The sequence below is a fragment of the Metarhizium brunneum genome, chromosome 1, assembly GCF_013426205.1.
Source record: "Metarhizium brunneum chromosome 1, complete sequence".
NCBI classification, from domain to species: Eukaryota; Fungi; Ascomycota; class Sordariomycetes; order Hypocreales; family Clavicipitaceae; genus Metarhizium; species Metarhizium brunneum.
Genome location: NC_089422.1, coordinates 6,027,023 through 6,053,914, shown reverse-complemented (window position 1 = coordinate 6,053,914; position 26,892 = coordinate 6,027,023). Strand labels below are relative to the sequence as shown.

The following is a 26,892-nucleotide window of genomic DNA, read 5'->3' as shown; positions in this document are numbered from 1 at the left end:
CGTCTGGCGACTCCGAAGCCGCAAGACACCACCAGCCATATATATTCCGGGCAACACGCAACCCGCCGATTGAGCAAGCATTGGGGCCGCCGACGACCCGAGTCTAAGGGCCACGACGGACGGGCGGGCACAGCAACAATGTCGGCCTCATTACCTGGCTCCAGGGACCTGCCGGTTTCGCAATATGATTTGGCCACGTATCTCGGCCGGGTGAAGCACGCGGTGGGCTTGACAGATCCGAGGTGAGTTGCCGAAACCGACTCGACGAGGCCACGGCGACGACAATTCAACTGCTGGCTGCTCGGCAGCGCTAACTCGCCATGGCAGCACCCTCCTCGCCGGCACGAGCGGCCTGGAGCGCGCGAAGCAGCTCGTCACAGACTACAAGACGGGCAAGATTGCGAGCATGACGCCCGAGCTGTGGCACGCCAAAAAGGTGGTCGACTCGACGCTTCACCCTGGTACGACCGACAGCCCCCCCATCCCCCCAAACCACCTCTGTCGAGAATGAGCTCGCTAACACGGGCCCAGACACGGGCGAGCCCGTCTTCCTCCCCTTCCGCATGTCCTCGTTCGTCATCACCAACCTCATCGTCACGGCGGGCATGCTCCAGCCGGGCCTCCAGACGCCCGGCATCATCGCGTGGCAAGTCGCCAACCAGTCGCTCAACGTGGCCATCAACTCGGCCAACGCCAACAAGTCGTCGCCCATGTCGGCCGCCACGCTGGCCAAGTCGTACGCCGTCGCCGTGTCGGCCTCGTGCTCCGTCGCCCTCGGCCTCAACGCCCTCGTGCCCCGGCTCCGCGTCGCCCCGGCCACGCGCAACATCCTCAGCCGCCTGGTGCCCTTTGCCGCCGTCGCCACCGCCGGCGCCCTCAACGCGTACCTCATGCGCCGCGGCGAAATCGCCGCGGGCATCGACGTGCGGCCCGTCCTGTCCGCCGACCAGAAGAGGGGGCTGCAGGAGCAGGGCTTGTCGGAGCGCGACGTGCCGAGCCTGGGGCGCAGCCGGCGCGCCGCCCGGCTGGCCGTCTACGAGACCGCCGCCAGCAGGGTCTTCAACAGCTCGCCCATCATGATTATCCCCCCGATGGTGCTGTACCACGTGCAGACTAGGCAGGCGTGGTATAGGAACCTGATGGAGGGCGCGTACGTCAGCTCGCGGCCGAGGCTGGCCGCCGGTATTCCTATTGGCCTCAACCTGGTGCTCATTGCGGCCACGTCGTTTGCCGTGCTGCCGCTGGCGCTGGCCGTCTTCCCGCAGCAGCAGGAGATTTCGGCCGATAGCTTGGAGGACGAGTTCAGGGGAAAGGGGGGCCTGAACGGCAAGGTGTGGTTCAATAGGGGGCTTTAGAACTGTAGAGAGAGGAGCGTGGGTGGAAGCGATTCACAAGAGAGCTGGGGGGGGGGTTGGATATTGCGTAGATGCATTGTATATCAGCCGAGAGCAGGCGGACTTTTTTTTGGCTTACAGAGAGAAGAGAGACAAGACATGTGCTAGAGTCGGAATTGTTCAGACTAGATTTGCTGGATTATTGCAAATAGAAACCTACAAAGGTTTGGAAATGGCCATCTTTGGTTTAATCATATTGGCAGAGTGTGTGCCGGCCGGCCTGGTATATGTACAGACGAGGGCGGACACAATTTATGTCTTTCGCATCACACTGCCCCCCAAAGTACGGATGTTGTATACAGAGCTTCGGAATTTGCCAGAATCATTTCGTGAGATGTTCTATTTCGCCTTGCACCGTGTACAAACACAAAGTGTATGATTGACCAGGGCATAGCCTTACATATCTATAACTGAGTGGTATATAAATGGATCAAATGCCTAAGAATCCGATGCCTAATCCGCCAGTTTCTCCATCAACTTCTGCACGGCAGGGACGTAGCACGCTGCCTTTTGGAAATCCCCCAACTTGACTCTCATCAAGTCAAACGCCAGCAAGACGCTATGCTCTTCGCCATGTACCCGGTCGCGCTTCAACGAATCTGCCTTGGAGTACCGTTGCGAAAAATGCGTCAGCAGTGTTCTCCGGGCTTCCATCTCTCGCGCCACAGAAAGCGCCTCTGCCATGGTGGAGTGCTTCTTGGCCTTGGCGTGATCCTGTTTATCGTCGCCGAATGTGCACTCGTGAACGAGCAGGTGGGCTCCCTTGCAGCCCTGAGCAAAGGCGCTCGAGGGCCTGCAGTCGCCCGAGTATGCTATGCGCAGACCAGACGTTAGTTCGAGCTGCGTGCCGTACGAGCGCCAGCAGTGAGGGACAGGGATGCGCTTGATGGATGCGAGGCCAAAGTTTTCCTCGCCGAGGTCTTCTGCAGTGGTCATGTCGCGGTCCTTGCCGTTCGGGAAGGGACAGCTAGGGAAGCGGAGGCGGTGAAAGCCTAGGTCCTCGACCTGGGATAGTTCTTCGAGCATGTTGCGATAGCGCCCAATGCAGGAGATGGCGAGTGTGGTGCTGGTGCCGTCGCGGATGGACTGCTCATACCAGGCTTTGATGAGCGATGCGGTCCCCATATGGTGGTCGGCATGGACGTGGCTGATGACGATGCATTTGAGGTTACGGAGGACATCGGCTGTTTCCTCGGCGTCAAAGGCTCGGCGAATTTGGCCTAGGGTGCCCTCACCACAGTCAAGGAGGTAGTTTCCTATACCGGGAACTCGAATAAGCGTTGCTGAGACGTTGCGGTGTTTGCTGGGCACAGACGAGCCGGTTCCCAATGGGATGATTTCAGCATCTCTGTTGGGAATGTCCTTTTCTGTTTCTTCGACTCGGGCTAGGAATTCGGCATTTGTTGCCTCGGCTTTGGCTTCCTCGGCTAGCGTTATCAGCTCTTCATCTACCGACTTTGCGGCACCTAGCAAGTCTGGGAATGGGGCCATTGCCTGGTCGTCAAAGGTGAGGCGAGGCATGAGTTGGAACTTTTTGCCTGAGCGGCCAAACTCAATGGGTGACCCGGCAGGCAGGGCGGGATGCTTGATGGTGTTGTCAAACTTTGGCAGGGGGAAGCGTTCGGGGTCAATCCTTCGTAGCTTGGTTTGGATTTCGGCAGCACCAGGATGCGTAATCATGTTGGGACATGTATCCTGTGAGCAAAAAATGTGCTTGATGTGAGGGCGCTTCTCAATGAACTTCTTGATCCGGGCATCAGAGGTCAAGTCACTACCCAAAATCCAGTATATGACGCAGATATGCTCCATCATCTCTGGAGATTCCCACTCTGGCCGCTCTAAGAATGACTCGAGGAAGTCCGGTGAGGCAATGTCCGCAATGATGATACCCTTTCCAGGCTGACGCTCCCCTAGGACCATATCAGGCGTAACCACCTTACCATCCTTTCCTTCTACCGACTGCCCAGCGGTTAGCAGCTTGAAGTCTCGGGGCTGCACACCATGTTCCTTTGCAACAACGGCATTAAATTTACCCCTTCGATCATGGCACTTGACGATATAAGACATCGAAGTGTCCCCATAGGCGGTTTTGGGGAGAGGAAAGTGATTGATGGCCAGGACGTCTTCATTCTTTCCGTCCCCAGCGTTGTCACCAGGGTCGGGGAACACCCAGGCAGTGAGGTCTGGATTTGAGAGCTCGACGTCATCTGAAGCGAATGGTCCCCGGTAGACTCTCATGGTCTTGCCGTTGATGATGACCGCTTTGTCTGTAGGCTTTAAATCGCGAATTTTCCGAGGTAGCAAGACTGACCTGTTGTTGAGGCTGCCGCTAAACATGATCCGCTCCACAATCATACCGGCAACTTCTGGGTCGGAAATCGCTGATCGCCGTTTCGACGTTTGGTCTTGTGATTGCCCACCATTGCCGTTTGAAATTTCTTCGTGACGCCGTTTCGGAGGACTACTCGACCGAGCCCTCTTTGCAGGCACTTTCCACACCCGAACAGCGTCATCCACCCAGTCAGGTTCCGTCTTGGTAGGGTCGATGCTTCGAGGATCTTCCCGAAATTCGTGAGGCCGTACACTGATGGGTTGTCGAAAGATGACTGGTCGACAGGCTGCCAATATGTGGCAAAGATTGTCTCCTCCATGAACACCAATGCCTCCGTGAATTGCAGGTGTTAGCAACTTCTGCCCTTTTGCTTTCCTCTTGACATTTTCGGTGACCGTATGCTCCTTTGCTGCATCGATTGCGCCACCAACACTGAGCAGATATCCTATCAGACCACCCATTTGGTTCCAGCCAATGCTTCCGCTGAGAAAGACGTGCTCTGTACCTCCCATGTGAATCTTTCGACTCCCAAAGGCTCGCTGTGTGCCTTCAGCCACCTGGCCGAAGATGTACGATCTCTTGTCATGGTGGAGGTAGATGCAGGTTCCTGGAGTATCAGTCGACGGAACTGTCGCAACCTCGACCGTGGTAGTCATGATCGAGCCGTCAGGATGGCCTCGTGGACTTCGGGACAGACGTGAGTATGCTCGTATGGCGGGTAGTGATCCAGGTCCGTGATTTCTTTGCGCCGGAGGTCGACAAGCTAATGGACGGCACCTGCGATTAGTGAGGCTAAGTTGTCGCCGGCTAAAGAGTGACGCCGAGAGCAGACAATTAGTGCGCAGACCCTTTGCGCCGCATATTTCCATCGGCGAGGGCGGGACGACGTTGAAAATATAACAAGATTGCGAAGTCCACAAGCGCAGCTACATGAAGGCTTGCCCCACGAGATGACTTTTTTTCTGGGTCAAGCAGACATGCGGGTCGAGTCACAAACGCCGAATGACGCATCAAAGAAGGTTGCAGGCAAAGGGTATTTGGATGACTAACAGTTTTGGAGCTGGGGAACCAACCGTGATTGGCCACAGGTAACTGTAAATAAACTCAAGCTTGCAAAAGCACCAGACCCTACTGGACGAGAATGTTGCTGGGCATTGTGGGCGACGGCGAAACTGTGTCTCAACCCGATTAAGCAAATGATTTTGGCCATACCCAAGCTGGGAATTGTTGATAAAGGAATTCATTTGCTGTCAGCATACAGTGTAACCAGCAATCTCTTGATAGGCAACTTCTGGCAACCTCCTCTCTCCAACTCAATCTAGTGATATAGCCAGGTTCTCAAAATCCCGCTCTGCCATACATCAACCGGCCTCACCACATCGGAAACGAGGCTGTATTGACATAGTCAATGTTTCCCGCCTTGCACTCAACCCGATCCGTCACTGTGCCCCAAATAGTGTCCCACACACGCGAATGCTTGCCGTAATTGAAACTGCTCTTCCAGCCCCTTCGGTGATGCAAGTCATGATCCTCAATAATACCCTCTACATCAAGCCATTTGTACAACCAGCTCAGTGGCGTCGGCGCGGTCGCATAGATTCTCAGTCCGCTATGTCCCAAGACCTCAGTGAAGATCAAGTACTGATGACACATCCACAACTCGTAAAAGCCCATGGGAAGCCCAAACACATGCTTGATGGTGTAGAATGCCAACAATGGAATGACAATCATGTCAAAGATTTCCTGGACGCCGTCCGCGTACAGAGACAGTAAAGGGTTTGGGTGTTTCGTCAGATGGTGAGTGCGATGGAACTGCCACAGGCTGCCCATATCATGCATCAGTCTATGATACCAATAAAACCAGAAGTCGACGGCCAGGCCGTATAGTGCAATCTCGACCGGGAGCCACGTCCAGCTTATGGAGGAGGGAAGCTGGTTTTTTCTGTACGCGAGAATAATGACTAGCATCGGGCGAACGTTGCTTGCTGAGAGGAGTGACATGAAGACCTTTTTGACGTTAACGTCTGGCACACCGTCTCGCTCGTGCTTGTCTCCATCAAGGAAGCCGTGAATATGGCCTAGTCTGCGCAGAATTTGTATCTCGCGGACACTATTAAATGTGAGGAAGACATGGTATAAAGCAAATGCACCGATGACACTGAGATTGCGTCCTGTGAAGTAAACAAAGGCGTGGTGGATAGCCAACGGGATAACGGCATGGATCAGGATCCATCTGTGCATCTGCCAGTCCGGCAAATATGGCACCGGGTCATCTTTTGAGTGCACGGGTACAGGCCTATCGAGAAAGACGTGATGAACGTCAAGACGGTCTATGAGACGATGGTAGATGGTCCACTCCGAGCGAGGCGAGCGCCGCCAAGTAGACCTCATAGAGTCTTTGGGGTTGCGTTGAGTTTCCATGATGTGTCCCAATTGCGTGAAAAACAATCAACACGCTAACAGTCCATGTTAAAAGACGAAAATGGACCCAAATAAAGGCGAAAACTGCCTTTAAATCCTTAATACGTAACCGTAGACGAGACGGTTCTGGCAGTTCACCCGGCTCCGTTCATAACATCGTGGGTCGATCTAGAGGTAGTGGCGGCATAGCGATCGGGACAAGTCTCCCCATTAGCCGCGCCCTTATTTCAGGAACGGAAGCGGAACCTCGGCTTCAGAGTTGAATTTCGAAGAGTAGATTGCAATAGGCACCCCAGGTTTCCCCCTCTGCTAGGGAGTCGGATGCGGAGATTTGTGGCAAGTCAACAACGCATGGCCTTTTTTTAAGGTTAGCATGTGTACGCTACGAACGGGGGGAATAAAACACTATTACGTGCAAGCCACTTACATCCAATCCCAGCAATCAAAGCCTAACCCAGCTCTACCCATTTCCAGCCAGGCGGTGATGCAAGTGGTTCAAAAAGGCGAGATTACACTGCGCCGTCGACGACGGATCCGTCTGGGTGACCGAATTGTACGCGTTTCAGAACTGAATAGATGTACCCATTCCTGATCGACATGGAACTCTTCCTTCTGGTGAAGGCAGTAGTTTTTCATGGGATATATTACTGTGGTTGAACTTGGAGGAGAAGCTATGCCGCTGAGTCGAAGGAAGAACGACAAGGAAACGTCTTTTGAATCACTTTTGGCTTTAGGTTCAGTTTTCGATTCGTGCATCCAAGATAAGAAGACTAGTTTCGAACTTGAAAGCGAGGTGCCTATTTATTTGCGAGAGGGTCTCAACGCCACCAGAGAAGTATGACTAGAAGACGCACAACTCCGTGCTCACGGCCTCGCCCCTCGCGCAGCCGTCAGAACGCGTCTGGGTTTGTCTATACATACTGCAGCGAGACCGTGACGTCTAGTGATGTTCGCGGCAAGATCCAATATGCTATCCTCGCGTTGCGATTCTGGTTGTAGAATGCTATCTTGTTGTACATGGTGGCTTGTTTCTTGAATGGCCATTTGTCCTTGCTCGCCTCGAGGTTGCGCGTGGCATGTCGTGCTACCGTATGACTCTTCGGAGGGAGGCTGTAAGCGAAATACGCTGTCATTGTACCTGGATTTGCATTACGAGGACACAATTAGGCCCTGACTCAATGTGAAACGACCAGGGCGAGGCAATGGATGTTGCCTTCACTTGGTTGAGCCCTTCCGCATAGCGGACCCAAGAAGTGTCCGCTTCGACAGTAGGCTTCCAGCCAGCTGCATTACCCACTACCTGATGGAATTTTGTCAGTAGACCCTAGGCTCGCATCATCGAGTTATGGGTACTCGTGACGTTAGTCTGGAGCTTCGGCAATCTCATATTATTGTAAATCCGTCGTCCTGTCAGGGGGTGGGTTGTTCAAGGAGTGCCCCGTCCGAGCCAGTTGCCAGTGAAGGCGGCTGTTGATGGAGAAGTGAGGAAGGAATAGCAAAAACAGAAAAGGGGAGGGATTAAGGAATCAAGGAATTATGGATGCAAAGACTGGCTTAAAGGATATGTTGATCGAATCCGTAATGTCTGGATTTTTGCAGACGTCAGGGCCCGCCAGCCAGTGGCACATGCATGTGCGGATCTGGACTGGAAGGTGCCCAGATAGCACCTGCCCGTATGCCCTCTCCTCCCACCAACATTGAATTACCTGCCTGGGCACCTTTGGTATCTCGACACAACTTTATTTCACCAGCGTCTCTCATTCTCCTCCTTGGGGTTGTTTGTATGCCTACGCTGACGAAGCTGTTATAGTCCCCCGATTATTCAACAATTAATCAACGGTTCCAGTACTACGTACCTCCGCCATAATTCGACAGACAAAGGTTGCTAGCTAGGCTGAGCCGACTAGCCAAGTCAGGCAGTAACTACCCGTCAGCGATGAAGTGGATGAACCACTTCTAGGCGACGCCGCCATCCCATTCAAGATGGTTCCACCATACCTTGATGGCGCATCAGCTTCACTGACAGCCAGGCAAGTGGACATGGGGAGTCGGATCGATAAAAGTCACGGAGTGCTGATCGATCAAGTCGAGACCACAATAGGCGGACTGCGTGGCCAGGACTGGGACAGTCGTCCCGAATGGAATGGAATGCTACCCTGGCAGCATGGCAGCTTCACACCAGCCCAGCGGGATCGCCGAAGCCACCGACATGGTGCCCTGGTTCGCGACGTGCATGTGCATGCAGTTTGGAGCAGTGAGGCAACGGCGCCACTTCAGTCAGGATCTGTGCTGTGCTGTCATGCAAAGCTCCATTTTGCTGCCATTGTTCGGCTTTTGATTGCTCGACCGTTTCCTGATTGCTCTCCAGGAATAGCAAAGTACTCGCCGCTACCCTGTAATACAAAGGCTACTATCAGACAAAAGCTCCAGCATTACCCCATGCCAGGCAAGCAACAGACCTGATAACTCACTGCCGATCAATGGACGGGATCTCCGGTCTCCAACATCCAATCCCAAGGCGTGCATCTTGCGAACCACATGGCTCTATCGAGTCACGCGCGGAGTTCAGCCTGTTGCTCGCCGGCAATTTATTGGCATCAACGTCCGCTTCCTGTCGCCGATCCTGTCGAAAAAGGTTCAGTATTGCCCATGGTTCGTGTCACCCCTGTGCCCCATGATTTAGATCTTGCAAATGCGGAACGTGTCACCTTTTGAACAAAGACGGTAAATTACGGCATATGTACAAGATACCGGGGACCCATCTCCTGACCATTCAGATTGATCCTTCTCGCCCGCTGGCCGGAGCTTACAGCCCGTCGTTGGTTGAGAGCTAAAAGCTTACGGTGTAACTACGAAGCGGGCGCCGCCACCAAGAGCTACGTATTGTAGAGCTCAAGTCACCATCAACATCATCAGCATCACGTGCGGTTTTTGGCAGCGAGGACGGAGCAGCAACTGTTTTGGCCTCTGCGAATGCTCTCTTGGTAGTTTTGATGACGTGTAGCTGCGAAACGACTAGAACACGCCGAAACGTATTTTTGTCCTTGGATCTATCTGCGCCTAGGCCAGGGATCGCCCCGTTGAGGAGGACAGAGACGAACAGGAAGTACCAAGTTCGAAGGGACATCCTAATTTTGCGATGGGAGAGGTCGCGGATCCTGCATTGCAGGTCATTGTTCTAGTAAGTTCTCACTGATTATTCCGTACCGTCAAGATCTTGCCTGCCGCTGCTTAAGGCCTGCGAGGCGCACACTCTTCTGGGCCGCACTCGGTCGGGGTGTCGACTTGCAATGATCTCATCAACACGCGTGTCGTTAACTTTTCTTAGGGTTCTGGAGGAGGACCGCAAGAATCCAACATCACAGCATTTCTGGTACGATCCGTCGCCGAGAAATGGTCTAAAGGATCCATCATCGCCGTTGACGCTGGCGTCCATCTCTCTGCCATCACCCGTCTGCTACAAGAATCTTACCCCTCAACACCACCTACCAACTTACCTTTCACATTAAGTACTGGAGCATTTGCTGGACTGGAATTACCATACGCATCCGCGGCCGCTAATGCGGCTCATGTCACGAGATCCTTGGTCGACACATATCTCATTACCCATCCTCATCTCGACCACATCTCTGGGTTTGTTGTTAATACGGCTGGTCTGCCGGGGACTCGCCCCAAGAAGCTTGCTGGATTACCCAGTACTATCCAAGCGTTCAAGAACCACATCTTCAATAACGTTATCTGGCCTAATTTAAGTGACGAGAATAATGGTGCCGGCCTGCTCACCTACTTGAGGCTTGTTGAGGGTGGCAGCCCAGCTCTCGGAGATGGTGAAGGAAAGGGGTATATGGAAGTGTGCGACGGTCTGTTAGTTAAGACCTGGAGTGTCAGTCACGGCCACTGTATTGAGAGACATCCTCATAGGGGCTCCGCCTCTAGTGTGTCGACGCGTTTTGGCAGTCATGATGCTTCGTCGCAAACACCCAGAAGAGATATTCACTACCACACGGCAATGCAACCTACGCCCAAGGCTACTGGTTTGCTCAGCCAGGCTGCATTTTCGGCGGTGTCATCGACGCAGTTTGCTGCCAGCAATGAGCAGGAAAAAATCTGCGTCTATGACTCGAGCGCTTATTTTATAAGAGATCAGTCACATCGCCGCGAGGTGCTCATTTTTGGAGATGTTGAACCTGATAGTATCTCCCTCAGTCCGCGGAACCTGTACGTTTGGCAAGAAGCTGCTCCCAGAATTGTCTCTGGCATACTGGCCGCAATCTTTATTGAATGTTCATACGACGATTCTCAAAGCAATGACCGACTATTTGGACACTTGAAGCCGGGCTTTCTAATGGAAGAATTACGGGTGCTAGCGAATGAGGTTGAAGTTGCGCAGAAGCTTGGGACCTTTGATTCCAAAAAAAGGAAACGTTCAAGCATGGATGAAATCATGAACCAGCGGCGGAATCCTTTCGGCAAACCGGGCTTTATGTATGATGACTCTGTATCACCGAAGTCGATCAAGCCAACGGTACCGAAACAGGAGGCAACACCGGACCATGCTGATACACCGCATCTGGCGACACCTACCGATGAACTGTCCCTGCATGATTTTGGGCCAATGGATCCTATTCTCGAGAAAAAGCCGCTTGAGGGCCTCAAGGTGATCATCATTCACGTCAAGGAGCGACTGGAAGACGGACCACAGGTGGGAGATACCATATTGCAGCAATTACAGGACTATGAGAAGGAAATGAATCTTGGGTGTGAATTCATAATGTCCAAATCGGGAATGAGTCTGTACTTTTAGCCGGCATTGCTTTTGTTCTTTTTTCTGCCCCTCCCCCTTGTTCTTTTCTTTTTTCTTTCTTTTTTTTTCAAATCTGGCGGGGAGTTGGGTAGACGAGGAAGTGTGCGGGAGTTGTGCACGCTTGGAGATTATACACATCATGATGCATGAATGGATGACGTCTCAAGGTACTTACATATCTATATGTATACCACTTTTTGGGGTCTACTCTATAATCTGCTGTTGTTAATGAGTTCCCGCTTAGCATAGGACACCCGTGTTTCGACGAGAGCACTTCTCTCACTTTTGAGTTTTGATCCTCTCCAGCCCTTGATGCCCGCCAAGATCTTCCTCAAACTTGGGTCTTGGCAACTCAAAGGCCTCATTCGTTCTGCTATACGTGATGCCCCCCATCCTTCCAATGGGTCTCAAAACCTACAAACTCGGTCAGCACACGACGACAGCTCACCCGGGTTGCCAATTTCGCATCCAAATCCGACTTACCGCAGGATCGATCATGTTTCTATCCTCATTGACAGCGTCCTCCCTCACCCAAAATCGGACCCCTTCCAATACCACCATGACCCCTGTCTTCTGGCCGGAAACCCTGCTCTCCCACTCCTTCACCATGTCGAGTTTCGCCTCCACACTAAACACGGCCTCCCTGACCCGCGGGCACTTGACCACGTCGCACTCCTCCGCAGTCAGCCCACTAACATCCCATTCCGAGGTGCCGTACGGTGCGTCGATGCTCGTCGAATTGGCAGCCTCGACAAACGAGTCCGAGATGACATTGATGACGCACTCCTTGGACTCGAGCAGGTTTCTGAGAGAATCCTTGGCCGAAGCAACGGAGCTGGCGAAGCCGACGACAAACAGCGGCGGGTCGTGGTTCACCATGTTGAAGTAGCTAAACGGCGCGAGGTTGGTCGACCCGTCGCCCGACCGGGTGGACAAGAAGGCAATGGGGCGCGGGACAATGCCCGATATGAGGAGCTTGTAGTTGAACACGGCCGGGCGGCCAGGCTCGTACGGGTCGATGGAGACGTGGGCCGACGGCGGCTCCGGCGTGTTTGCGCCGGAGCCAAACGTCCAGTCTGGCGCGGTTGTCTGTGTGACGTTGAACGAGGCCCGGGGCGCCGGGGGACGGGACGACTCGACCGTCTTGAAGTCCGGGTGCGGGTTGCGGCCGGCGGCGGCGGCGGCGGCGCGGGACATGTTGAACGGGGCCGTGAGGGTGCGATGGCGCACGAGATGAGATGACGGGCGAGGCGTTGGGCGAGCAAGCCGGAGGGGAGGCATGGATGTGCACGATGGGGGCTCTGGCAAGATTGTTATTTAAGAGAACTGCGTGGAGGCATCCTGCGGCCTGCCAGGAGGATCGAGCTCCATGATGCAATTCTTCCCAATGGAGTCAAGTTTTGTCCCAGGTCCACTAGAACTTGGCGAGGGGCTCCGCTTACCAAGCGATTACTGTAATTGCTCGCGGCGTGCGGCGTGATTGGCTTGCCCTTCCGTGACGGCTGATTAGAAATATTAAGGGTCTGCCGAGTCTCGCCGGGGTTGCATCGCCAGCGGGGGAGCAAGGGAGGGGGTGGAAGGAAATGCAGGGTGACGGCAGTTGCCCGTGGACGAGTCGGTAGTTATTTCGCCTGGTTTCCGGGTTTTCGCGAATTTCAACGACCATCTTGCGCGTGGGTTATCTGATGACGAACTCGACGGACGCGGCGTGCGGGGGCTCACAACGACGTTTCACGTAACTACTTCTTAACTGAGCGACGGGTTTGCAAATAACTCCATTCTAAACGATTAAACAGCACCAAGCTTGATATATATACAAGACGACAGAGGAAAGAAAAAACAGAGACGGTATACATCTCTTATCAGGGTTTTCGGCAAGTGCCCTCCCCCTTTCTTTACACACTTTTCCAATCCTCAAAACGCAATTCCGGTTGAAACTAGGCAAGCCGGCCAACCAAACACATGTAATACGCACACCATAGCTATCCGAATATCCCTTATTTCTGCCTCTGTGACTTGAGCAGCGCCGCCGGAATAGTCTTGGGACTAAGCGCCTCCGATTCCTGCCGCCTCCGCGCTGGAAGATGCCATCCGCCCTATTGACACATCCTCTTGTGGGAAGAGTCGTCTAAATCGCCGTCGGCGCGTCGCTTGTTCCTTGTTGGCCTGTTCGGGCCGTAGGACGGTATATGGCATGCCGCTGCCGTGTTGGAGACTTGTTGCGGAGCCGCAGTGCGAGCTCGCTTTGTGCTGGGGGCCTCCTCGGCGTCGTTGTAGTCTGATATTTGGCGCTGGCCTCGCTTCCGCGGCGCTGCCACGCGTGACGGCACTGTCCTGGGGTCGCTGTTGTTGTTGTAGTCTGGTAGTTCCTGCAGGCCTCGCTGCTGCGAGGGTTCTTGCTTCACCCTGAGGGGCCTGTCTTCGTCCGAGTCTGGTGCTTCCTCCAGGACTCGCTGCTGCGAGGGTTCTTGCTTCACCCTGAGGGGCCTGTCTTCGTCCGAGTCTGGCACTTCCTCCAGGACTCGGCCCTGCGACGCCCATGCCGTTAGCATCTGGGTAGATGACATCGAGGCGTAGGATGTTGGCGTGGACATGGGTTCCTGCCATAACAGCACATCTTCTCTTGTAAGCCCGATTGGGAGACTCTCCTGGGGTTTATGGCAGTTCTCGAGCCACTCCCCCTGATTTGCGCCGAGTGAGCCTGGGCAATTCAGGTTTTTGTTATCTGCGAGCTGGTCCTGACCGGCGGTGCCTGGTAAAGTATACAAACTTTCTCCTTCAAAGACTCCATTTGCATCCGTTAGGCATAGCCAAAATGAGCTTGGATCGTAGATAGCGTCGTTATATGAGGGTTCAGAATTCTCCTTGGCGGGCTCGTTTCCGCTCCTCTCACCGAGATCGTCTGTATGAGCTGGGGCATGTGATTTTGCCGATTGTTGAAGGCTTCTCGGAGATTCCTCTACCGCGTCCGTGTCTTTGGCGCTGCTGCGCTCTTTTGGGGCACGTCTACAGTCGCGTTTGGCTGTCTCAAGGCTCTCGCTGGCCTCTTCGACAGCTGTCTGCGCCGCAGGGTTGTTCCTTTTACCCTTCTTCTTGGTAGCCTTCTTTTTGGGAACATGCTTCTGAGCGTCCCTTTTCTCTTCCGCTTCGTCGTAATTTTGCTGAGCGTCGTCGAGTCTTTCTTTAGCCTCCTCAAGCTGTTCCTTGGCCTGTAAAAGTCCTTTTTTAGCCTCCTCGAGCCGTTCCTTGGCCTGTAAAAGTTTTGTCTCGGGGTCATCGGAAGAATCTCGATGCTTTGTGTCTTCTTGTTTTTTTCTCGCAGGCTGTTTTGAAGCGGCCTTCTTCTTTTCTTCCGGCTGTTTGTTCCTGTAATTTTGCTGTCCTTCTTTTGCTTTCTTATAGTATTCAATGTCGCCAAAGCTATAATCGAAAGTGGCCCTGATGCCCTTGGGCCTTTCTTCGTTGCGTTCATTTCGTTTCCTTGCCCTTGTCCCATTTCCGTCCATGGTTCTATATTTAGTGTTCTGGTCGGTGTACCAGGCAGTCAAGGCAAAAGTCAAGGATGCAAGGTGCCCAGCCGAGTATGTCGGTTCCTGGTAGAATTCGCAGTCACCGCTGCCACTGTTGTTGTTTCTGGCGCCGGCCTCGCGTTTGGCATCAACCATCTTCTGAGCAATCGCCTCTTGCGCCTTGTATGTGGCTTTCCGCCATTCCTCGATTATGGTGCGGGAATGGTCTTTGCCGTCCTTGTCCAAACGCACAATGTTTCTATCTTCGCTCTCAAATTCGCGCCTGTCTCCTTTCAAAACCCCGTCGGTGAGATATTTCTGCGTCTCCTCTCTGGAGAAGACCTCCTCGAAGCACCGTAGGTGTAAGACGAGGGCTGGTTTCAGGGGGTCGACGAGTCCTTTTCCCGTGAAATTTGGTAACTCATCGAACGCAACCCGGAACTGTCCTGGGCGAACTGTTCTATTCTTTCCGGGGCAATCTTCCCACCTGCAATTTTGATCCCAATCTAGATCTAGACGATCGCCGGTTTGGCATGGGGCGCTCTGAATCCACATTGTGAAGTCTTTTTTCGGAGGCTCTTGTGAGTCTTTCGGAGGCACTTTTGACTCTTGGCTTTCCTCGATTTTAAACTCGACAATCTCCCTAATATCCTCTGTACTAAAAGTCTTACGGTTGAGCTGCCCATACTTGTTGTATTCGAACCCTTCGTTACTCTCACCTTTGGGAATGTTCTTGGCTTTCAAATTGATTCCTTTTCTGAGACGGAAGTTTTCGAAATTTTCGTAGACTTCCTCCGGCTTGGTATCGGGCCTTCCTTCTTTCTTCTGTTTGCGACGGTTGCATACTTGGGAGAATCTACCCGTCTTCGGGTCTCTTTCAGGCTTTTGGTCCTCGTACTTCTTCTGACAGCGCTTCTGTTTCCTGATGTCTGGTGCATCATTGCTGTCCTTGTCATTCTCATGGTCTGTAGCAGCATACTCGGTATTTGAGTCTGCCACGTCGTGACTTGCCGTAGGCCGTGAGGTTTTCACCCTGCCTTGACGACATGCCTGTTGGGAGGGCCGGGCCGCATCAACGGCCGTGGCACCATTGGCTTCATTGATATCGTAACCTTCACTTGGCTGGTGGTATCCCGGCGGAATGTATTGGTGTTGGCTATACACCGGCAGTGGGAGCAGCTGAGGGGCAAACTCCTGGGAGCTTGAGGGGTTCTGGCTCAACGATTGCCTGGAAACTCGGCCACTGTGGTTAAGCATAGTCTGGTATGAGGGAGCTTCATAAGGGAGCTTCATAGCGTGGTATAAGGGAGGTTCATTCATCTGATTGTAACACTGCGGTGCGCTGGGTTGCAACCCGAGTGCTGGGCCTGAGTTCGGAGGCCATGAGACACTCGAAAAATGTGTCTCCACGTCACGACCCAGGGCCTGGTTGTTGACAACGCTGGGGTAGCCGTCATGGTTTGCGTTGACTGTGTGCTGTTGCTGTCCATAATCATGGCCGTCATAGGCCGTGTTTGGCCTGCGTCTCTGGGGCGCCCGGGTGACAGTATTCGTCATGTTGCTTGGCTGTCTGCGGCCCATGTCGGTGTTCTGTGCGGCGTTATTATAGTCGTCCATGGCTCCCATTCTTGGTCTTATGCATTGAACATTCTTCCAAGAGAAAATCGAGTTTGGGACGACGGAATATATAAGAGCCAGCCCAGAGGGCACCGGCAGCGGAAAGCACGATTTGAACACAACGGACATGGACAGAAAGGGATTTACACCCCGTCTATGAATTTCTTGCTCCTGTCTTGTTCTAGCTCACAAAAAGCCGCTGAAAAGGGCACTGGGTCTCTTTCGCCGCGTACAAAGGCTGCGGCTTGTTGCATTATCCTCCATGTTGGCCGTCCGTGAACGCTGCCAAACAAGACACTTTGAACTTCTATGTGTGCTGAAAGTGACTTTGTTAGTCTTTGGATCCACGAATGGACTGGTTTCCGTCCATTCGGGGCGGGAGGAGGGAACCAAGACTGCAGTCACCGAGCTCAAGCTACGTGATATGAACATTTCATCTCTGAACCGAACGGGCTTCATCAATCTCATGTATCCAAGATTTACACCTTCAAATCATTGCAGACATGAGTTCCTAACATTCATGGAAACCTTGTAGATTGTTTTTTTTTTTTTTTTTTTTTTTTTTTGGCGAAACGTGGCATCATGGACCTGCTCATGGTGTGGCGGGCGTCGCCATTACTCGACGAGACCGACATCTCCTTGGCTTTTTCATCAGACGCAGGAGTTCAATGAAGGGCCCAAGAGCTGCCTGCATGGCCAATCTCTTAGGAGAGGTTGAAAAGATGTTTTGGACGCTGCCGGTCGGGTTTGATAGAGCAAGACATAGAACAATGAAGAAGAAAGCGGGAACATTGAAGCATAGAGGCGCATGTGGGGCCTGAAGAAGCAGGTGTCAACGGTTCAAAGGTCAAGCACAGTCAAGTGTTGATTCAACACTGTTGAAAGGTCAACCGCGGCCCCAGCGCCCTTTCCGCCATCAAAGTTCCATCAAATGGCAACATTTCATTGAAACAATCAATGCAGCGTTGCCCTGCGCCGTTTGAGCCATTCGACTGTTGCCCGCGGCGCATTCCCACGGCGAGAACTATCCAAGAAGAAATCCAGCAAGATCCCAGCGTCAAAATCGACATTTGCACTATATCCGCTGTATCGACGCAGCAGCATTGGACGCCGCCGTTCAAACTTCACACGTCTTTATCCCACCGATTCACGGCCGTCCTCGGGCAACCATCAACCACGCTCACGTCATCATTTGAGCGCTATGCGCTTGATTTTGCGTCTGTAATCACCCCTGCTTCACAATAAGCTTTGACGCGAAGCACCAGGCGCAGCTACATGGTCGGACGCATTTCCTAGCCCGGGCTGCGCACATTGCGCCAACAGACAAAAGCTCAGTCGAATGCGTGAGCCAAGAATCTTCATTGAGCCCGGCCCTTTGCTCGATCCCTGCCTTTCTCCATTCATTCCTCCAAGGTTTTGCGACACGGCTGCTAAAGAGCGCCGCGTTTTTGTACATGTGGACACTTGCTCAAAGAAGAAATGGGATGCTTTGACGTGAGACCGGTCCAAGGGATCAAAAGAAAGCATTCGGGGGAGGGCAACGGGTGAGTGCTCTTGGGTGTGGAACCTACTCTGCCATATCGACACACTTTTGGACGGCGATGCTTTGCTTGCATCCTGTTGACTTGGCTATTCTCTGAATCCGACTTTGCTAATCAGTAGGCCGTGTTGGTGTGATTGTCATCTTTGCATGGGAGCTTGTGCTATGCTGTGTTGTGCGTGCTTGTTAGCTGTAAGTGGGAAATGAAGACTGCACGAGTTATTTCATTCACAAGTAGTTCAGGGAACACGGCATATTCATGGATACGCGATATACTGACGTTGGCCCATATGGATCTTGCTCTCGTCGTTGACATGGGAGGCATCGATATCGATCGAGCCACTACCTAAGGCCCTCCGAAACACAGAAACGGTCAAGGAACTCGATGTTGGAAGTTCAGAATCCCAAGAGCATTGGGGTTTCCGGTCAGAGTGTACCAGTGCGCTGTTCCTCCCCATGTTTTTCGAGTCTTCGGCACACAATGCCTCGATCATGAACTCTGGGAGAACACGACCCGACGCTTCGGATTAGGACGCTCAGAGACTCAGCACTTTGAAGGTATTGATCGCTGCTAATACTCCACTGACCGCACTTGCATCTAATAAGGTTTGCATATGGCCGTCTCCGCGGTTGTCGGTAAGAAAGCTCTGCAGCGCCAAGTCAGTCATTAGTAATTGCCGAAAAATCGAGTGGATTGAAGGACTGACATGTAGCCTCCTTTCTTTAGGGTTAAAACGACCGCGTTCGTCCACCTGCAAGTTTTCACGGCTGGCGCTAATTCTCACCACAGCACATGCGTCGGCCACACAGAATGAGAATGATACGGAACTTCCACGAGTCTCAGGTGCGAAACAATGGAGACAAGCAAAAGTATCCCGTTTAATCCTTTTGATCATACGTCTATTGCGAGACAAATCCATATCGCTGCCAATATCAGAATAGGTGTTGCATACGAGGCTCGAATGTTGACAGGCACTTCCAAAATTGGACCGCGACGGAGGCTCAGCCGCAATCTCTTTCAAGCTCACGCGCGCCCGGGAGTCGGGAACAATGCAGCAGATGATAGGATTCGTTGAACCGATTCGATGACCAGCCGCTTGCGGCGCTAAACGTGCGGTCCGTGAGGCTCCCGGGTCGATGGCCGGATGCCGGGCGCAGCACATACCTGTTCCTCCTTTGTCACTTGATAGACGACCATGAAAGAATTTGCGTCATGATGTGGTGTCTGGTCAGCACAGGGCCCGGCGCTTAGTGCCACCAGACTCGAGGGCAGTGCCGTGTTGTGTTGAGATTTGCAGACCTCGTCCGCGGCCCTGGCTTTCCGAAGCCGCTCCTTGGAGGCCAACAAGGCAGAACCAGACAGTTGGCATTCCTCCTCCATCTCATTCTCGTTTCATGCCAACGGGCCCTTCCGTCGCCGAGTTTAGAACGGGCGGTGCTCTCCTGACACAGCGGCCCGTGCAGGCCGCTCGCGCCACCCTCATGGGGACGGGATACCCTGGAAGGGAGCCATTGTGCAATGAATTTCTCCTAGCCAATGGCCTAATAGTCGCGACTAGACCAAAACCAAGTAGGTAATGAGGTGTTGGTCTGTGGTGATGGCCATGTGGTAGCCTCGGAAGAAAGGTCTTCCACACCTGGGCGATGTAGGCTCCGCAAGGAGTGAGAAACACCCGATGAAATTGACAGTGAAGTAGCTGACTCGTCGTTCGTTCGTAGTAAACACACGAAACAATGTACACTTCTTGCCACGCCGTTGCAGAGGTAGTGCTTTGCCGTGAAGCTAGTTCCCAGTTTATCCTCTCACGTCTCACAAAACACCAAGCATATCATCGCAACATGTCTCCAACCCAGTCTCTCCAGAAGTAGAGGCTCACCGTCACTGTCACCCTAAAAGAACATGCTGCTAAACAGAGAAGTGGGGGGTCCATTAACGGAAACTTACTAGTGCAGCATCGTATTTAAGGGGTGACCAAAAACCTGGACCCTTTTTGCCGACATAAGTGCTCTTCGTGACGGGGGGACAGTCTCATCGATAGATGTTGACGATTCAATATGCCGTCTCAACAGACCCCGATGAAAACAGTGCCGAGCCATCAAGGATAGGCTGGGTGGAATGGCGTTACACTGGAAGACATCTGAGGGATGATGAACTACTAAAGCATTTCTGCTCTTGTTTTCCTTTTCGGCATTTCGGTTAGCGGGAGTCCCAGTGCATAAACATGCACGGCTTTGCATAGATGCACGCATAATTTACAAGGTAAAATCAGCGTCTACGCTGGTATTGTATATTCATGTTGGTGTAGCGCTTTCCCATGCCTATACAAGTCAAGCCAAGGTCCATTTATGATTGCCCAAAGCATATTCATAATCCAGAAACATAAAGGCAACAGGAAAGAAAAAAAAACGGGCTTACATCACAGCCCATGCGGTATGCAACACCCCCGCGCCCTTGTCTCGCCTTACACATGTGGTCTACCGGGTGTCCCAATAATTAGGCGGAACCCCAGACCACAGTCAATACTTTTTCCCTTTGCATAATTTTCATCTGGAGCTCATATCTCCAGCAAGATTCATGTGCATAATTGCTTCGGCCGTCCAGTCCGTCTCGTCATCTTCTCCCGGGGGGCTGTCCCAAAATTGAAACCCTTCTCTACCGTCCACACCTGGTAGGACCATTCGTTTTTTTGCGGCGTTGGGATGGTCCTGACTTCTCGATGAGTCCGGCTTCGGCCCAACAGCTGGAGCCTGGTCATCATTATAGGCCGCCTCACTATTCCGCTGTGCATCGTCAAAATATCCAGGCTGCGACGCCGAGTTGCGGCTCAAAGTTCCTTGACTAAGAGTATCTGATGATACACCCTGGGCGAATCCTGTCGGCGTCACTTGATCGTCATGCGTAACCGTGGATGCAGTGCCAGGAGCCGAAGCGGGTGGCATGTGCGCCATGCGATTCATCTGGACGTCTAGCTCTTCCTGTTCCAAAATCTGCGGTGCATGCTCGACGTTTCGTAAGCTTGATGCGCCAGCATGTACACCTGAACTACGGATGCTTCCTGTGGACATGCGATGGGCATCTGCAAGATCGCCAGGGCCGCTGCCGCTGCCGGACTCGCCTATGGCGCCCACGTCGAGGTCGCGAATGGCGAATTGTGCCAGCGTACGCAGCTTGCGAGTGACCCATCCAGCGAGAATCTTGCCGCGTTGCTTTTCACCGAGTCGAGAGCGCGGGAAATCGCCTTTGCTGACAAACGCCACAATGTCGACGATGATTTGATGCTCATTCAAAATGGCATTGACGATGACTGGTACAATGGACGCCAAGTAAGGCTTTCGACTTACCTCGACCAGAACAACGACCAGGCCGCCAGCCTGGAACACAGCGCTATACACTTGATTAGCAGACGAACAAAGAGAGTGTTTTTGCAAATGCCCCAGACTTACCAGCCACCAGGAACAATGTTACGGTGGGATCGTTCAACCGAATACTCAATATCCATGGGGAAATGGCTGAGACCGTTGATTTCAAATGTCTCGCCAATGCTGCCCAGCACGAAGAGAACTTGCATATCAACCAAGGCTCCGCCCGGCCCGATAGGCCGACTCACGTTATGTAGAAAGCCAAGGTCGCCCGTTCGGACGTAGGCCACTCCTGGATCACCATCAACGGTGCGTCCATCAAATCTTTCAGCATCAAAGGCATCCTTCGATCCGTAAAAGGACTTAACACAAGCCTCGGAATCAACCCAAATCTCGCCGTATTCTCCGTCGTAGCAATGCATGCGATTCTCTGGATTCACAATCGCAATTTGTGTTGAAACCGGCACCATGCCAGAGTCTTGCACAAGCAGGGCTTTGGGCTCCGCTTCGGGGTCAACAGGGACTACCAAACCTCGTCGAAGTGCTTTGGTGTCGAGCCAAATTTCGATGGGCTCGATACACATGTACGATCTCGATGCAATCATCGGGTTCAGAACATGCGAGTACACCGTATTGATTGCTGTTCTGTCAAGCCCAGACGGTGCGAAATGCATTCGCACTTTCTGGAAAACGTCGACTCGAGGACGGCTGTCGGAAGTGATCATCATGTTCTTCAGCTCGTGCAAGGTAAAGCCTTTCGCGTGCATCGCAGCCATGGCGTGATCCAACATTTGGGGGGTTGCGTACGTGTCCTTAATCTTGTATCGTGATAATGTAACGAAAAGGGACATAGGATTCTGAGCAAATTCGACGGGAGAGAGTAGGTAGGTCGGTGTGCCAATATAGATACCCATGAGACAGGTATGTACGAAACCAAGTCCCGTAGTACTTCGCACACACCCGAGAACTGGGCGTGAACTGGTCATTTGACATGTCTCCTTTTGGACCTTGCACATTCCCATGAGGGTATCGTGCCCCAGCTGGACTGCTATTCTCCGCTGGTCTGGCGTCCAGTATGTCCAAATAACCACAGGATATCCTGGGCGAATCCACGCTGGGTCAATTGTCAGGCCCAAGTCACGAAGACCGTTATTTTGCTTGGGTGGTTTGGTGGTGTTGTAGACATTGGGAATGGCGATTTTGAGAATCTGGGCTGACTGCTTGATGTGACTCGAGACGGGCTTGAGCTTGATCAAATGATCCACCTCATGATTGACAAGTACGGCCTTCACATTGTAATCAGCAACAATATGGAGGAATGCGGGCACGTCCTCATTCAAACGATTTTGGTCCAGAGGTGCCATGGGAATGACGACGGCGCCCAGGTTGATACAAGCATGGACGGCAAAGACGAACTCCTCGGAGTGTGTGTACATAAGCACAGCGTGGTCTCCGGGTCGTACCTTGACCTTATTCTTCAAATACATCGCGACAGCTGCGACCCTTTGATCAAACTTGCGCCAAGTGATGCCCTTGCCTTCTCTACCTCGACCATCAATCGTACAATACGAAAGCTCTTCTGGCTGACGGGCCACTCGCCACTGAATCAGATCGGTGATGCAGGAAAAATTGTTGAGTGGCGTGGATGTTCGGTCATCAATGACAACTTCCCTTCGGTCGATACCCGAATATTGTTTATCTGCTGGGGCTAGAATATTGGCTCGTGATTCGGACGCGATTTGGGACCAGATGCCTCCTATCGGGTCAACACCAATCGGCAAGTTAAGCACGGCATGCTCAACTCCAAATTTGACATGGACACAGGGCAGATTACCCAGGTCGTATTCTCGGCGGCAGAGCATGTTTCCAATCTCGCGTCTCCCATTCTTGATAACACGTGGCAAAGAGTTGGGGGCGGTGATCATAACACAGTAAAGTCTGAGATGGTGTTCTTCCATCAATACTTCCATGCACCTCTCCGCCAGAGAATCAAGCAACGCGGTATCAGGTTGCCGGGGAGGGCCTCCCGAAGTAAGCGGAGCAGTAGACGCGGCCGCCGATTCCACTACAACCACGGGTAAGTGTTCGTCATTGACAAAGACATCAAAAGCAGAGCAGTCATAAATCTTTGGGACATTTTTGACGATGCTCACAACCATGTGCTGCACAAAGAAGTATCGATACTCGGCAATCTCGTGGCCATGTTCTACCCACTCCACCCTCTGACGAATGCGATCCTCGTAGAGTCCCAAAATAAAGATTTTGCCTTCGATGACGGTTCCAAGCAGGCCGGTTCGCAGAAACTCGGGTTCCACAGGGGTTGGTGTGGGTTCTCCTGGTTCAAACTTGTATGGTCGCGCGTGGAAAATAAGCTCGGTATTCTTTGGCTGAGCCCAGAACCCACCAGACAAAGAAGGAGAGTCAACCCAAATCTCACCAACACTATGGGGAGAAGCAAGAAGACCGGTTTCGGGGTCAACGACAGCTAGGGTAGCATCTGGTATAGGATACCCAAATGTGCCGACTCTCACCATGCCCGGTTCGTTCGGTGCCTTTTTGCCCACCTCATCGCCGTATGCCATAACAACTACCTCGTTTGTTTTGAGAGCCTCGCGATCTAGGAGTACCTCATTCATTTCTGTATTACCGGCATTCTTTTCCGTTGTTGTTGTGGTGCCACCGCCCAGCAAGCTACCAAACCCGTTTGGGGGGACGGGTTTAGCAGTTTCGCCACCATCATCCGAATCTGACTCTGAGGTTGTCTCGTGTTCTAGCTTGAGCGGTACACCCATACGTTCTTCGCCCCCCAACCAATCTCTCACACTTACCACCATTCCGCCGTGCTCCGGGAGGCACAGCATAGGTGCAACAACCTGTCGAGCCCTGGCATTCCTAAGTGGGCGCAACCATCTGTCGGCCAAAACCTCGTGGAACTCCCCGTCAACGGTAAGGGTATCGATTAAGCAGAGTTTGACAGCCTGGAAATTGGGTTCCATTCCCTTTTTAAAATTTCGTGTTGTCATAGGGTCTTGCTGGTAGTTATATGCCGCTCGCTTCAAGCCAGGGTAGTCTGACACCATGACTGTCGCTTTGTACCTTGAAATGAGATGTGCGTAGAGGCCGGGTACATCCACGGCTTTGTTGTCAAACCAAACAGTTGTATGGCCGCCATAGACTGTCAACAAAACACCGACGATCATGCCGATACCTTGACGAGGTTCCAAATAGGAGAGTAAAATCTCGCTACCAGCCTTCCTGTTGCCAATAAGAAGGCCGTTTTTATCTCGCAAGGACTGGTTGAAGGTGTCCCCTGGTCCGCTGCCTGGAATCGTCGATAGAATTGCGCTCAGGCACGCCATCTGATGCATGATAGTGCGATGGCTCATCACGACGCCTCTCAAGTCTCCAGTTGGTGCCCTAGAAAATTCAATATATGCCAAATCAGGGACTGAGAGCGCGGGTACATCTTCCTTCTTTTTAGGATGATAGCTTCCAAATTCATTCGTCTTCCACCACTCGACCCCCTTCGGCCACGTCAGTTTCTGCGTCGTGATGTCTCTCTGGAATGTCTTGAGGTTATTATCCGTCGTCAAGGCAAGGTGTGCCTGTGTCGAAGTCAGAATGTAGTTGAGTCGTTGGTAGTCTTGCAAATCGTTGATTGGCACCGCAACGACGCCTGCAATGAAGCAACCCATCAAGGCAATGGCAAAATCAATGATTTCACTATCACGGTACACAAGAGCAACTCGGTCGCCACGGTATAGCGAGCTCTTATCCCTTATGACTTGAGCAACCTTTTCTGCTCTAGAAGCAAGCTTGTCCCAAGTAATGGATGCGATTTCCTTGCCCTTGCTATCGAGGACCCAGTACGCCGGGACCTTGGCTGTAGTGCGAGCGCGGTGTCTCAAGACAGCAGCCAGGTTGTCAAAACGGGACATTGTGATGTTGGCGTCGTGGGGGTCATGAATAGCAAATGGTACCTCTCGAGGCTCAAGTGGCTGCAAATATTCTAATATTTCTGGCGGTGGAAGGTCGTTCGCCGTGAGCATGGGAGGAGCCATGGCAGCTGTGGGAGAGAAAGCCTCCCCGGACGAATATCTATGGGGTGCCCCGTACTCTCCTCCAGACGGAGTCTGGTCGTAATGCTGCTGACCGGCAAAGTCCGAGAAGTAGCCTTGGGAATCCTGCAATGTTCGAGTTCTGCCATCGAATTGTTGCTGGGGGTGCAGATGGTGGTGTTGCTGTTGATGGCCTGCATCCATGTAGGCGCCTTGCTGGTCCGGATTGAAAGCATAGTCCCTGGATACCATAGTTCCGCTTCGAGAAGGATCGTCGCTAGATGCAGTCGCAGCCGTGATGAAAAGTGAATCCCGCTGCAGAGGAACAGAGCGCTCTGCTACGGGGCCGCCGGGGCGCAAGAGGGCGGCGGGTGTTGTCTCGGCGGCTTGTGAAGTTGTCGAAGGGGTGCCGTAGCCCGAACTCGGTCGGTAAATTGGAGACCCAGGGTCAGAGCCATTCTCCCTCACTGCATTATAAGCAGAGGCTCGATGGCCGTCATAACTGGAATGGGGCGGGTTGTCATCAGGCTGTTTAGTGCGCAACCCGGATCGAGGGGGAGGCTCGTGGATGGTGGGTGCGAGAGCTGGCGCGCTGGATTCGCCATGGCCATACTGAGAGAGCAATAGCGTGCGTTTCTTTTGGTAGCTAGAGGCGAGGAGGAAAATGTCAGCATGAATAGGAGATTGTGGAGGCGGTCGACATTGCCGATAGATTAGGACATGATGGCATCCTGTCGGGCTCGAAGGTTCCTAGGGTCCTAGAAATGATCAGGATTCGCTTACCCCTTCTCTGTAATGTCCCCTTCCTGTGAGCCAAGACGATTTGATCAGCAACATATAATCTCCGGGAGAAAAAAGAGAGATGAAGCGTCGAGGAGTGAGTCCCTGTCGCACTTACCTGTAACTCGCGTTGCAAGTCGTCGAGTTTGGCCTGAAGTTCGGGGTGGAAATCGGCCATAGCGGGCGGAGCTCCTTGGGTCTTGCGCCGGCCGGAAAAGCTAAGATGATAGCAATTCGTCGAATTGAAGCGACTAGTTATACATGATTTGGCGCAACGGCCATGTCCAAAAAAACGATGGTGGTGCTGGATGTGCGGGTGAGCGAGTTGGTGGGTTGTGAGCCAAAAAGATCAACCGCCAGTCTCGTGACGTAGTAGGCCAGGGACGCTGACCGTTTGAGTGGAAGCGCAAGTGGCACTGCGAAGTGGCGGAGAGAAATGAGCGGGCAGGTGTGCAAGTGGTTAAACGGGCAGGAACGACTAGCGGCGTTGCTAGTCGAGGCGGGTCCGAACCAAGTCCTTGGCTCAACAGGGAAAGGAGCGACACCAAAACGAGGCCAAGAAGTCCGTTGGCGGCATCGACCCTTGGGCCTCAACAACACCGGACCCCAACCAGTCAAGCCGAGCCATGATGGCCGCATGGCTCCGCTGCCGCCGTCGCCGCAAAAGGTACCGTCTGTCAGCTGTGCCGATGTCTTTGGCGGATTGATTGGCGGGGCTTGCATATCCAACACGATGGCCAGACGGATATCAGGCTCGTCACACCAACACCAGCTTTACGAGCCATGTCACAGGCGGGTGAAATGCAGTAATACACCGACAGCTGCAGCCGTTACGGTTGCTGTCAGCTCAAGGCCCGCCTGCGAACTGTTCCCGAGTCTGACACCCCCATCGTGTAGCAGCCAGAAAGCGAGAATTGGACGGAGTACTTTGTACGCCGTTCGACGACACTAGCGGTTACGACATCTTCAGGTGTCTGCAGAACTGGCCGGTTCATACAGACGATATGGATGTAGGCTATCCCTATGATGGGATGGCCTCGCCCCATTCTATCCGCACGCCCGTCCTTATACTTAGCT

The 26,892-nt window shown here is 52.9% G+C and overlaps 8 protein-coding genes across 8 annotated transcripts; 3 read left to right on the top strand and 5 right to left on the bottom strand.

The window, feature by feature from the left end:
* Positions 1–138: 138 nt before the first annotated feature.
* FSF1 (Sideroflexin FSF1) lies at positions 139–1,355 on the top strand (the record flags this gene model as incomplete). The annotated part of the gene is made up of 3 exons (XM_014693225.1): positions 139–242; positions 328–461; positions 532–1,355. 3 exons carry the CDS (start codon positions 139–141, stop codon positions 1,353–1,355), a joined length of 1,062 nt encoding a protein of 353 aa, XP_014548711.1.
* Positions 1,356–1,847: 492 nt separating this feature from the next.
* Positions 1,848–4,382, bottom strand: trz1 (Ribonuclease Z 1; the record flags this gene model as incomplete). Its single annotated transcript, XM_014693226.1, has 1 exon — positions 1,848–4,382. The coding sequence occupies one exon, from the start codon at positions 4,380–4,382 to the stop codon at positions 1,848–1,850; it is 2,535 nt and encodes an 844-aa protein (XP_014548712.1).
* A 715-nt stretch (positions 4,383–5,097) lies between these two features.
* vlmA_2 (Fatty acid hydroxylase vlmA) lies at positions 5,098–6,147 on the bottom strand (the record flags this gene model as incomplete). The annotated part of the gene is made up of 1 exon (XM_014693227.1): positions 5,098–6,147. The coding sequence occupies one exon, from the start codon at positions 6,145–6,147 to the stop codon at positions 5,098–5,100; it is 1,050 nt and encodes a 349-aa protein (XP_014548713.1).
* A 3,139-nt stretch (positions 6,148–9,286) lies between these two features.
* cgs2 (3',5'-cyclic-nucleotide phosphodiesterase) lies at positions 9,287–10,951 on the top strand (the record flags this gene model as incomplete). Its single annotated transcript, XM_014693228.1, has 2 exons — positions 9,287–9,328; positions 9,476–10,951. The coding sequence occupies 2 exons, from the start codon at positions 9,287–9,289 to the stop codon at positions 10,949–10,951; spliced, it is 1,518 nt and encodes a 505-aa protein (XP_014548714.1).
* A 279-nt stretch (positions 10,952–11,230) lies between these two features.
* G6M90_00g018220 (uncharacterized protein) lies at positions 11,231–12,148 on the bottom strand (the record flags this gene model as incomplete). The annotated part of the gene is made up of 2 exons (XM_014693229.1): positions 11,231–11,365; positions 11,435–12,148. 2 exons carry the CDS (start codon positions 12,146–12,148, stop codon positions 11,231–11,233), a joined length of 849 nt encoding a protein of 282 aa, XP_014548715.1.
* Positions 12,149–13,047: 899 nt separating this feature from the next.
* On the bottom strand, positions 13,048–16,077 carry G6M90_00g018210 (uncharacterized protein; the record flags this gene model as incomplete). The annotated part of the gene is made up of 1 exon (XM_014693230.1): positions 13,048–16,077. The coding sequence occupies one exon, from the start codon at positions 16,075–16,077 to the stop codon at positions 13,048–13,050; it is 3,030 nt and encodes a 1,009-aa protein (XP_014548716.1).
* Positions 16,078–17,034: 957 nt separating this feature from the next.
* Positions 17,035–17,322, top strand: G6M90_00g018200 (uncharacterized protein; the record flags this gene model as incomplete). The annotated part of the gene is made up of 1 exon (XM_066129816.1): positions 17,035–17,322. The coding sequence occupies one exon, from the start codon at positions 17,035–17,037 to the stop codon at positions 17,320–17,322; it is 288 nt and encodes a 95-aa protein (XP_065985946.1).
* A 2,839-nt stretch (positions 17,323–20,161) lies between these two features.
* G6M90_00g018190 (uncharacterized protein) lies at positions 20,162–25,993 on the bottom strand (the record flags this gene model as incomplete). The annotated part of the gene is made up of 4 exons (XM_014693231.1): positions 20,162–21,002; positions 21,062–25,681; positions 25,819–25,841; positions 25,934–25,993. 4 exons carry the CDS (start codon positions 25,991–25,993, stop codon positions 20,162–20,164), a joined length of 5,544 nt encoding a protein of 1,847 aa, XP_014548717.1.
* Positions 25,994–26,892: the final 899 nt, after the last annotated feature.